The 13399-nt window shown below is 37.4% G+C and overlaps 1 protein-coding gene across 1 annotated transcript; it reads right to left on the bottom strand.

Annotated features, from left to right (window-relative positions):
• Positions 1-11486: 11486 nt before the first annotated feature.
• LOC113783733 (tyrosine decarboxylase 1-like) lies at positions 11487-13154 on the bottom strand. Its single transcript, XM_027329950.1, has one exon. The coding sequence runs from the start codon at positions 13152-13154 to the stop codon at positions 11628-11630; it is 1527 nt and encodes a 508-aa protein (XP_027185751.1). The 3' UTR covers positions 11487-11627.
• Between the last annotated feature and the right edge of the window lie 245 nt (positions 13155-13399).

Here is a 13399-nt window from a genome sequence, read left to right as displayed (position 1 = left end):
TGGGGTTTTCGACCAATCATGAGATATTGTGGTGACCGAACCGTAAGACTACACCTTGATAGGGATGGCAATGTTCGAAGTACCTGTAGCATTGGTTAGAATGAACTACAAATAGCTCCAAATAGAAAAAATCAAGTTTTTTTGTTAGTCCATGACTATTTATTCATTTCCTTTTATGTAGTCTTTAAAGTATAAATGAGTGACATTGTTTATCTCTATCCATGACTACTAAGGGCTGCCTTTGTTGGGGTAAGAACAAAAGACCAAGTGCAAGCATTTGAATTGGTTCCATTTTGGTTAAAGACCAATTGAACACTACATTTTTTTTCCCTTTTTCATTGGATAAATTGCTTATAAACCCTTGTAATTTTACATAATGCCAGATGACCTCCCTTAAAGTTTCAAAATATCCATTTAACCCTCTATGATTTATATAAAGTGAAAAATAAACAGAGCGCACAATTAGTTACGGCGTTTATATCAAAAACACTCTAAAAGCAAGTGTAATAAAAACTTAATCTTCATGTAACCCCTTTATGATTTATATAAATATCTATTTTACTCCCCTTTGATTTTTATATTTATTCACATAATCCTCCTATACTTTTATACAAGGTAGTTAAGTCGTTTATTGATTTAGCATTTAAGTAAGGACGCTATTAATATTTCAGTAAACGACATTATAGACTATTTTTATCAAATTTTCACTTTACATAAAATTGTGGGGGTGAAATGAATATTTTAAAACATTAGAGGGGTCATGTGGCAATAAACAAAATCACAAGAGGGTCATATGTTATTTAACCTCTTTTATTTTAAAAGAGGATCAATAATACTTTTTTACTTATTCTCTTGATGACTCAAATTTGTGACTGTGAAATGCCTTACAAACTAAACTACATTTTGTTGTCCAATTGAACAACATTAAACATGAGCATTTTGCAAATTGATAAGGATACCACTTAGCTACCCCTAGAAGAACTAGAAGGAAAACTACTTTGGCAAATCCACAGATATTCCAATGCTCTTGGATTGTTTTTAATGTCTCCTTTCATATTACTCGAATGGGAATCTAGATTGTCAACTCCTCATAATTGACGGAATAGCGTATCAATAATGTTTTCCCAATTCACGTTCTATACTGTTGCTTTAATTTCTTGTAAAATAGTAAAATCTCTATAAAGTAATATTCAATAAATTAATAGTCTTTATTAAATAATAATTTTTCTTGATTTTGACTTGGACTAACGAGATAAACTAATAATTTCAGTAAAAGAATAAGATAATAATATTTGTTGAAAGCCTTATAAAACTCTTTGGTCCATTTATATCATAAATTAATAATTTACTAAAATTACATATCATATTTCCTTAAATATGATTCTATTATTGTTATTTTTCTTAAAATTTAAATTTACTTGAATCTCATTCCCAATTTTTCTGATCCCATCTAAAAATTTTGGACTTCAATTCTCTTATTGCAACAAGAAATTATGAAAATTTATTAATGCTTTATTAATGAAAATTTACATATCTATTGTATCATCCTCAACTTCATCATTAGTAGAATTTTCAGTGATGCTAGCAAAATTTATTCTAAACTTGAATATATTAGAATTATACTTGCAAATCAAGTAGATATAGATTGATTTATGTTCTTAGAGGTTTAGCTTCCTTTAATTAATTGAATAATTCATATTTTTATAAAATAAAATAAAACTTTAGTTAATTATATGAGTATTTCTTTGAATTGCAAGTCTCGATAAATTAATAAATTATTAATTTATTAATTAATACCACTTTAAATTAATAGAATCTATATGATCCCAAGATTATTAATTTATAAAGGTTTTTCTGTACTCCTCTCAATAAGCTCATTGTACAATGTTTAGATGCTTAACATGAACATTTTTTAAATTTATTTATTTTATGTAAGTGGGGGGTTATGAATTCAAAATTTCTTACTTACAATCTCTTTCACTTTATCACATAATCTAACCCTCCCTCCTGTGCTTAATATGAACATAGTGTACATGAATCCAATAATTATGAGTATCATATAAAAGTTCTCTAGTTAATTTTTTCTCCTCCCATCAGATTTTCATATTTTTCCCAATTCAAGCCTTTGCCAGCAAGCACATCTACGCATGTTCTGGATAGAGTCGACGTAAATTCTGTTAGGGAGAAACACATTGAGAGAGTCTACCAAAGAATCCAATATGTAAGTTAGGAACCCAATCATGATCCAAAAGTTTGAGCTATTAGGTCTTGAGCCTTTACTTACATTTATTAACCGTCTTTCTCATCTCTCGGACGATGTGGACACAACACCCTTACTCATGAACCTAACAAATCTCCCCCTTCCAGATGATAACCCCACATTAAAACCCAAATTTACAACTCTTATTTTTGGCAGCACACTTTTAATATCAACACAAGCCCACCTTATCGCTTTAAGGTCATCTCTTCTTCCCAAACATGGACCCACTCTTCTTTAGTCATACCAAAATATATTCTTGGACCCCTGCACCTTGACTTTCATTGTCTAAATCAACCGAACCCTTGCCAAATCCATGGTACACCTGGTCCAACATCAACCAAACTTCTTGGCACTTCGGTCTACCATCAAGAAGAGAATTTTTTATCGGTCCAACTCCGAGAAGAATCCACTTACCCATGAGTAACCCAGTTTTTGCAACATGAAACTCTGATACCAATTTGTTAGGGAGAAACACGTCGAGAGAGTCTACCAAAGAGCCCAATATGTAAGTTAGGAACCCAATTCTAATCCAAAAACTTAAGCTATTAGGTCTTGAGCCTTTACTTACATATTAACCGCTCTTATTCCATCTCTCGGACCGATGTGGGACACAACACCTTACTCATGAACCTAACAAATTGGTATCAGAGCACTTGATGTCTCAATAGTTGTTGGTTCCGCACCTGAATCCTAACAAATAGTATTAGAGCCTGGTTACGAGACTGGGTAATAGAGCAAAGTTCATGGTTGGATCCTAGTTAGTTATTGAGATCAAGTGGATTGGTAGTTGTCACCAATTGAACAATTCAATGGGTGGTATCCTTGTTTCAATGGCTTGACAAAAAGCATTGATGGTGAAGGATGAAAAGTCGAAAAGTATGAAGATGTTTGACGGTGAATCTAGGCAGGTGATTCAAGGGTCAAGGAAAAGATGAAATCCAATATTGATTTTGGACATGAATCGGTGGAGGCTTTCTCACACCTCCAATGGTTGATATTTCATTCCGGTGGATTTTAGATTTTGGTTATGTTTTTTGGGTGGTGTGGCACGTGTCCCAAAGAATTAAGGAGATCTAATTTCTATGCGCCAGAAAACTCTGATAGTTACGAGTTTTTCGTTTTAGGTAGAGTCTTGGAAACCACACGTGACGAGACAATCCTGAGGATGGGAAGAAGTATGGTGATTTTATCACTTGGTTACCTCAATGGTTAGGATTAGAGATCATAAAAGGGGATCCCGGATTGCAAGTGGTGGTGAGAAGAAATTCTGTAAAGGGAGACGGTGAATTGAGGCACCTTCTTGCCAGTCAATAGGAGGTTAGACTCGGGGCAACTACACATGTTCATTTGCCGATTGAATCAATTTGGTGTCAGGGCTGTATTGATTCGGGTATGTAGTTTGGTACAGTATTATTTGGTAGTTGAAGGCAAATGGTTGCTAAAAGAAATTTTCGCCAAGGTGGAGATTTGTTAGGAAATTGGTTTAATTTCTTTTAGGTAGAATTCTTGTTTTGTGTGGAAGTAACTAGTTTCCTAAGTGGTTTTAGTTACTTGAAGTAGTAGTCAAGTAAAATCCTTTTCTGACAGTAATGTTCTCTATAAATAGGTGGGTTAGCCTACTACACGTGTGACACACAAGCAGACACAAGGGACATCATGTAGCCTTATACATGGGGTGTGAGAGAGGGTTCTTGGGAGATGAGAGATGATATACAAGGGTTGGGCTTGAGTTCAAGTTGTATTCTTGTATAGGTTTTCCTCTCATAATAAAGAACAGGTTTTTCTTCCGTGGACGTAGACTCAATGGTGGAGCCGAACGACGTTAAATATTGTGTGTCGTTTATCTTTCATGCTTGTGGCTTATTTGCCATTAAATTATTGTGCACTTGATGTCTCAATAGTTGTTGGTTCCGCGCCTGGATCCTAACAAATTCATGCAAATAAACATAATTTTAAGTCCCAAACAAACATCTTTACCGCCTTAACCACAAAAAGCGTTGTAATTAAGGACACTACTCCTTTGCGCATTCGAGTTTCCAAATGTCTAATAGGTTTTTCCTGCTACCAGTATATATAATCATGCAGATTAATGCCGTAACCCTAAATATTTTCTTCCAGCAGTCAAGACTTCAGATATTGATCTAGGTACTCTCATTGTTTTTCTTGCAAATCTTTAGCAAACTCATAAACTAGTAGCTACTAGATTCAATAAATTTCTATATTTTATCGATTGGTAAAGTTTAGAGATACATTGGATTTGCAGAAATTTACTAGTAGCAGTTGTTGATATATGGATCAAGATTGTCCGATAGGGTTTCATTTTAGGCCAACAGAGGAAGAAATAATCACCCTCCTCTGGTTAAAGGATACAAACCAGCAAAAGCATATAACGGATGTTGTCCCGGAGAAGATACTCTACGGCGCTGATGCTTCTCCCTGTAAGCTTTTTGGAGCTGAAGATGTTTATTGGGAATTGTGTGATGACAGTGGAAAGAAGCGTACGAAAAGAATGGCATATGTGTTTACTAAGCTGTCCAAGATGAGTGCCAATAGAATTGCAAGAACCGCTGGTTGCGGGACGTGGGAGGGATAAGCTAAGGCCCAAGACATTCCCAACTCTAGAGGAGAGATCATTGGTTTGAGGAAGATGTTGAGCTATGTCTTGAATTCTGGTTCGCCCCAAGGTGGTGGATGGATCATGCATGAATATTCACTCGCTGGTTCTTTGTTGGATCGCATAGGCCCTACAGATTATGTTGTTTGCCGGATCACAATAGATGATGAAAAATATACTGAGGTGAAAAAAGTGGCAGAAGCCAAACAAGGAGTTAATCAATCTGGTTCCATGAGATGTACCGAGAATCCTAAAGTTTTAGGCAAGAGATCGGAGCCAAGTTTTGTGCAACAAAGATGAGACCCAAGTAAGATGCCAAGAAGCGGAGTAGTAGAAGAAGAAACATCAGGGAACGCTCCTGCTAACTTGGCCATGGGAGCTAGTACGGATGGAGCAATTGAGACGCCTAATTCTTTGAATAATCATGAGGGATTTGTTATCAATCCTCAAGCAATTATGTCTGATAAGTTATTTGGTATGGACGCCCAAACTTCTGACAGACATGTGTGAGACCCCACTTCTCCCAAGGGCGAACCCAAGGGTATCGGCGGGCTGCCTGCCTAGCTCGCGCCAGGACTCAAAACCTAAAGTAATAAAACTAGATAAATCGAAAGAGCACTGTATACAATATATACAATCCCCAAAAGTGTTCTAATTACATTCTTCAAAAGTACCTGCTCATACTATTACATCCTTATAATTATAACCAAAACCAAAGAGTAGACCCTAAGGAGGGTCCTTATACAAACCACCACAACAAAAACAAACATCCTAATTGTCCAACTATTACAAGCAAACCTAACCATACTAGTGTATGTGCCAAAAGTCCCCGCATCGGCCCCTGCTAAGGAAAACAAAAGGAAAGGGGTAAGCTATATGCTTAGTAAGTAAACAGGGGCAAAAGCGTAAATTTCACGTAACAACAGTTACATAGTAAGAGTAAAGGAAAAGCAGAAAAGTAACATCACATAATAAGGATACAGGTGGCTCCAAAGCCAGATCGTTTGCCATGTGTGACCTCCTGCCGACACTCCGTCGACCACAAATAATGGTCTGTAGAACTTCACTTGTACTCCCACCGTACACCTTATCACCCTCTCTGGTCAGACACCTCACAAACTTGCTCGAGCGAATGAAATTGAGCTTGGTTCACAAGCTCGGGTCACAAACTTGGTCCACATAATCGGTGAACCGGATTCACAAACTTGGTGACCTCAAACCAGGTTGGACTGACTTCGACCAAACCCTAACCGACTCGAATAGTCCATCTAGGTCATGAGATCGGGCGCCAAACTCACAAACTTCACAAAATTTACTCAAAAGTCACCCCGAGCCACAAGCTCAAGGGGTTTAGTTACAAAATGATTCATATACATATGCCATGTACAAATATGTGCGTAAATTAGGGTTTAGGTCGAGTGCGATAAAGTACACCCTCGCCTAGGTACCATTTTCATACATATCGAAACACATAAGCAACTAACACATAAGAGCGGCCTGAATACTTACTCAACGAACAAAAGAACAAAAGTTCGAAATTTGTGCCGCGAGGAGTAGTTAGTAGGCCCCACCGGCTCCACCTAACTCACCACCGTCTGAAATAGAAGATTACGTCACATAATATCATAAACGGCTACTAATATGCCTAAAACAAGAAAAACGGCAAAATCGGCACATACGAGTGCGGAAACGGCATACGGAAACGGGAATGGTAACCTAATCGCTTTGCCGTCAAAACTGTTTTGAGCCTAATTGAAGCTACGAGTGTCGGATCAAGGTATATGAGGTACCGTTACGAAGCTAAGAGGAAGGGTTACAGTTTTCATGAAGACACCTCAATCCGGATCTAAACGGAAAGTATAGAAAACCGTTCCAGGAATTCGCACTCTAGAGTAACGAACAGGGTATGTTTGCTGGACCATAACTCCCAACTCACAAATCCAAATCAGGAAATTCCAAAGGCATTAGAAAGCTGAGACATAAGGCTAAAAGTTTGATGTTTTGGCCAAGACCTGAATCCATTCAGAACAGAACGAAAGTTGAGTGTCAAAGTACCCATCAGAACTGTCCAGATTCAAGGCAGTTCTGACGATCGATCTTGTTTTGGTCATAACAGGAGCTACGGAACTCGGATTTCGACGCACTTTATACCATTTCGAAACCAAAACCAAGATATACATTTCTTATGAAGGAGTTGACACCCAGATCGTACGGAATCAAAACGGAAAAATGCACGGTCAGAGGCTGACTTCAAAACGCAGCACAAACCAATGTTCAAAACAGGCATGAGTGTTTTGTCTATAACTCAGGATACACTAATCCGTTTGACCTGAAATTTTATAGTCATATTCAAGACTTATGAGGCTACAACTTTCATGTTTTGAGGAACTTCTGAATCCATACGTAACATCAATAAAAATGAAGCCAAAGTTCGGATGCTGAACTGCCCAAGTTTTCCAGATTTGCCGGTTTTTACGCGCCGCAACCGCACGGTCCGTTTCTATGGTTCTTATACAAGTTTCCAACCAAATTCCTACCAATGAAACACACATATACCAGCTTCTAAAAGGTCTATTAATGGTCCGAAATTCTCTCCTACCAATGAAACACACAATACCAGCTTCTAAAAGGTCTATTAATGGTCCGAAATTCTCTCCTTATTTTACCACAAAATTGCCAAACACGAACCATAATCCCTAACCTAACTTCATTTGCACTAAGGAACTTGATCTAACACCCAACTAACCAAACCCTAATCAACTAAACATTACCCAAGCTAAACTAACCTAAGAAAGCCTAGGGTTTCTTAACCCAAATCAGTTTTTGTACCACCAACTCATCAACCCAAAGAAACCAATCATCAAACACAACCACTACAATCTTCATAGCACAAAATTAAAGCTAATTAACTTATTTAGCATGAAACCCTAATTCTTTCATAAGCTTAATCAAAATTTCAGCAACATCATCATCATAATTAAACCATGAAATTTCAATATAAACATCAATTCCACCATACAAATCCATAATCACAACAAAATACATCACTTTCATAGCTTAAAGATTAGAAACCCCAAAATTTTTCTTTCAAAGAAGATGGCATACCTTCAAATGAGTTTGGTAGATGATCAAACTTCAACAATCAAGCTTCTAAGTTGTTCCCTCAAGCTTCAAAGGCAAGATGAAAGGCTAGAAAATGAAGAACTTGAAGAGTTTCTTTCCTTTCTTCACTCTCTAAATCTCGGCTCTCCTCTCTCTCTTTCTCTCCAAGTTTTGTTTTGTTTTGTCTTGTGATTATCCTACAATTCTAAGGTAATAAATAGTCAAAGACACTAGAAGATATTTGTTAGGCTAACCAATCACATAAAAGTGCTTTATTTGCTTTGTAACCCTTGCACTTCAACTTAGCTTTTATTCTACTCTTGCCCTCAAACATTTGATAATGTTTCAATTAACTCCATAGGTCATAACTTAATCTAGTCTAAAACATATAATCACACTTCATTACTTCACTAATCACTTTCTTATTTTAATCACCTATACTTAAACATTCTTTCTCCATAATACAACAATCAAACAACAACTTTTATAACATTGGCAAAATTAGGATTTTTAAACCCAACTTAAGCTTTTTAATAAATTATAACACTAAAGGTTTACTAATCTAAAGTTTGCTAACCAATTCAAACTTGCTAAACCTTTGTAAACTAAAACGAATCCTATTTTTATTTGTGCCAAAACACACACTAGAATACCAAACATGAACTATAACTTGAACCTACAAATAACACATAAACTAGGGTTTAATCATAAGCAAAGTTAGGGTTTTCAATCTTAACCGAGATTAGAGTTTCCTTCTTAACCCTAAAACCCCAATCAACCGCACAAAATAATGAAAAACCCTAATATCAAACTTAAGAATTGACTGGGGCCTCACAACATGCGTCCCTTGAGGGTGCTCAATCCGCGAATTTGATGGGTGGGATTGGTGATGGTTTTGGATTGGAAGATGAGATGGTACAATTTACCGCTCTATTGAATGGGATATTGCAAGAAGATGATGGATCAGTCCAACCGGAAGTAGCATTACAATATGTATGCACAACCAATTTCAGTGACAAATGAATGGTTCCAAGATGCCCTGCAATCTTGCAGACTTGTGGTTTGATCAGGACCTGGGGGACAAAATGAAGAATTGATGGGGACTCGCGAGATAACAGGAAGAACTAATAGTAGACTAATGATAGAACGAATTAATGTTTTGAAAATACATTGTTTCTGCAATTTTGGATTAATTTTTCCTGTTATTTATAGTGCCACAATTCCTTCCTAGTTAATGCTATAACTGCAAATCATAGCTCTTGAATTGGCAGCAGAAATCTGGAATTGCTAGCTTAATCTTTGCTGTTATTTGAGCAATTTTAGCATAGTGAGAGAATTTTCATAACCATTGGTTTAATAACTGTGAATAGCTAGATTGTATTGTTGGCAATAGCAAGCATAAATGTCGTTGAGATTCCTTGTGTCCTCACATTGGCCGCTAAGGACATAAAATATATGCTAGTATCCGATTCATAATATGAAAAATACCACCAGCAAATCAGTAAAAAGAGTTTGGGACCAAATAAAGGAAGATTAATCTATATACTATGTTATGGACCAGGAACCAGAGAAGCCAGAACTAATGCAGAAAGCAGTAGGACAAGCTCGGATGATGGAAACCAATTAATAATGAATCAATGAAATAGTAAACATATGAACTGTAACTTTCATTAATTGAATCTGGAAACAAATTACAAGAACAGAAATAATGGATTTAGCTAAGAGGGGGAAAGATTGAAGGAAAATTTGGGAGGGAAAAATGAGGATTGCTCCTCAAGCCAATTCTGATGAATCTGGACAAAATGAATTCAAATGCTGATTACAACGAAGCAGAGATGCCTGCTTATAAAGGTATCAATTTCTAACAAACTCCTAACTACACCAATAAGAATCAAACACGTGGCCTTCTTTTATTTAGCTCGCTCCATGACAAAGCCTCCCCCTTAAACAATCCTTGTCCTCAAGGATGTCAAACAAAGTTCCAGGCTTCCAAACAAAGTCTTTAGATTGATATTTGGCAGTTCGCAGCAAGCAAGTAGTATAAGAAAATGGCAAAGCTTGCTGATTCTTCTGAGATTGATCTTCCATAAGCACGTGCAAAAGAAGTTCAGCCGCCAATTTTTTGCATAGCAGGGCTTTGAGCATTTCGAACTTCTCCAGGTAGTCAGCTACTGAACCTGTCTGCATCAGTTTGTTCCTCTATAGCTTCTTCAGGGGAGCCATCTCCAAATCTCTCACAAAGTGCATTGCAGAGTTCTTCCCAATGAATAACCTTCCTGCCAGAAAACGTGCCGTGGAACCATATATCTGCTTTGTCTCTGAGATAAAGTTCTGCAACTTCAGCTCTCGTTTCTTCCTCTATTCCATTGATTTTGAAATACTTGTTGGCTTTGCTGATCCACTCCTTTGGGTTCTCTCCAGTGAAGGTTGGTAGATCCACCTTAGGAAATCTGGTGAATATTTTGCTCTCCTTAGCCTCAGACTTATCCATAACTCCCTTCTGCGCCTCCCTTCTCCTGCCATCTTCCTTATATCCTGAATCAGACTCTGAGCTGCTGCTCTCTACCTCCCTTCCTTTGTCATTCAGCTTTGCTAACATTTGTGCCATCATGTTCATCATACCTTCGTATTTCTGATCCAGGTTTTTGAGAGCCTTTTCAGTGTTCTCCTGCCTGTGTTCCATGATCCTCACAGCTTGATCCAGTCCATCACTTCTGTTAGCAAAAGTTCTAACTACACTCCCTAGTTCAGTTATCTCTTTCCTCATCTCATCTTGATTTTTAGTCATTTCTCCCAATGGCTCGTAGCTAGCTCTGATACCACTGTTATGGACCAGGAACCAGAGAAGCCAGAACTAATGCAGAAAGCAGTAGGACAAGCTCGGATGATGGAAACCAATTAATAATGAATCAATGAAATAGTAAACATATGAACTGTAACTTTCATTAATTGAATCTGGAAACAAATTACAAGAACAGAAATAATGGATTTAGCTAAGAGGGGGAAAGATTGAAGGAAAATTTGGGAGGGAAAAATGAGGATTGCTCCTCAAGCCAATTCTGATGAATCTGGACAAAATGAATTCAAATGCTGATTACAACGAAGCAGAGATGCCTGCTTATAAAGGTATCAATTTCTAACAAACTCCTAACTACACCAATAAGAATCAAACACGTGGCCTTCTTTTATTTAGCTCGCTCCATGACATACTAGATCAATTTACTTCTTTTCTATATCATAATTTTAAGGTACGCACTTTTACTATTAATCCATTATTAGTTGTAGAGGGTTGCGAGGCTTCATAAGATGCTTGCTCTATTTATGTCTGACGTGTTTGGGAACTGGTCTAGAAGGGCATACACTAGAAAGATGTGATATAGCTAGTTCCGTATGGTTCTTGGTGGCAAATATGATGTCATATATATATACACTAAACAAAGTTACATATATTAATTTTTCTATATTGAAATTATGCACTGCATACTTCAAATTGTTCAAATCTGGCTTAAAGAGAGATTCACTCAAATCCTAATTAATGCGTACAATATGAAACTTAACATATATTTTCCCTTTTTTTTCTAACAAAAAAGGAAATTCAAACAGTCTCTAGTGCTATAATAAGAGAAATAGTGATGCTAAAGCACAAAATATTCAGAAGGCCTTCAGCAAGGCATCTGCATGGTCCTTTATTAAAGTCCATGCCATGTCCACATGCCTATAGTCCGTAAGGGGACCCCCAATAGCAAACCTGATAAAATAGATTCCTCCAATTACACCATGAGTCATGTAAACATGGCCAGAAGCGTTCAAGGACTCAACAAGTTTTTGATTAATTAGGTTCACATCTTCTTCAGTACTCAATATCTTGCAATTCTGATTCATTGCTGATGGAGAAATCCTGAAGCAAACCAGAGAAAATTTCCTAGGGACAACAATTTCAAACCTTTTGTTCATGGCCACTAGCTGTTCAAAATGTTCAGCCATATTGACATGGCCCCTTATGAATTTTTGAAGATTAACCACGCCATAACTTCTTAGTACAAGCCAAAGTTTCAAGGCTCTGAATCTCCTGCTCAAACTTATCTGCCAATCTTTGTAATCCACAACTTGCTTGGAATCGGTCGCCTGGTTCCTCAATATTTCAGGCTTTGTGGACAAAGCCTTTATAAGTGCACTCGGGTCCTTCACCCAAAGGCAGCAGCAATCCAGGGAAGAAAAGAACCATTTGTGTGCATTAAGGCTAAAGGAATTTGCACCCTCAACTCCATCAAGAAAATGGCGAAATTCTGGGCAAATACAAGCACTTCCTGCATATGCAGCATCAACATGAACCCACATGTCATATTCCTCAGCAATGTTGCATATTGGTCCCAGTGGATCAACAGCAGTTGATAAAGTAGTCCCAACTGTAGCACACAAGTACAAGGGGACTAGTCCACCTTCAACATCCGCAATAATTGCAGAACGTACAGAATTTGGACAAAGGCTAAACTCATCATCCTTTGTGGTGGAAATGACTCGGAAATTACTGGGATTTATGCCAGCAATTTGGGCCGCTTTTTGGAAAGAAAAATGTGTTTGATCAGACAGATAAACAACCAACTTTCCAATATTATTCCTCCCAATTTTTCTCAACATTTGATCTCTAGCAGCAGCAAGGGTGGATAACATGGCTTCACAGGTTGTTCCCTGTAGAACTCCTCCACCACCACCACTAAATAGGAAGGAACCTGGAAGCTTTAGCAATTTTCCAAACCAATCCATGACAATATTCTCTAACTCCGTCGCGGCTGGGGATGATATCCAGTTAAAACCGACAACATTAAAACCTGTGCTGAGCACTTCCCCAAGGAATCCGGCAGTGCTAGTAGCACATGGGAAAAGAGCAAAATGGCTAGGGCTTTGCCAATGAGTAAGCCCTGGAATGATATGCTTTTGCAGATCACGAAGGATATTTTCAATGGGTTCAGGGTTATATGGAGCTGAATCAGGCAAATGACTCTTGAGATGATTTGGCTCTACTTGGCTTCGAACTGGATATTTTTCAATATTTTGGTAATAATCAGCCAGGTAGTCTATGACCATGTGGCCTTGCCTTCTGAATTCTTCAGGATCTAGAGGACTCGTGGCATAGGAGAATTCATTTTGGAAATCAGGATGGATGTTGAAACTTCCCATGTTAGAAGGTTTGATGCTTTGAATTCGAGTTGCAAGCAAGTTGTGCCACTTCCTAGTTCCTAGTAACAGATTTATAGGACAATAGTTGGAAGTCTTGTCAAAGCAAAAACTTGTTTTGTTTTGTTCCACATTATATTGTTCACACGAAAAATGTTAAACTTGTTTCACGTAAAATTAAAAAAAAAAAAAAATCAATTCTGCCTTGGTCAAATGCAACCAAAGGGAGGACCACGAATAACACAAAT

Source organism: Coffea eugenioides, chromosome 9, assembly GCF_003713205.1.
Source record: "Coffea eugenioides isolate CCC68of chromosome 9, Ceug_1.0, whole genome shotgun sequence".
NCBI lineage: Eukaryota > Viridiplantae > Streptophyta > Magnoliopsida > Gentianales > Rubiaceae > Coffea > Coffea eugenioides.
This window is presented reverse-complemented; position numbering and strand designations above follow the sequence as displayed.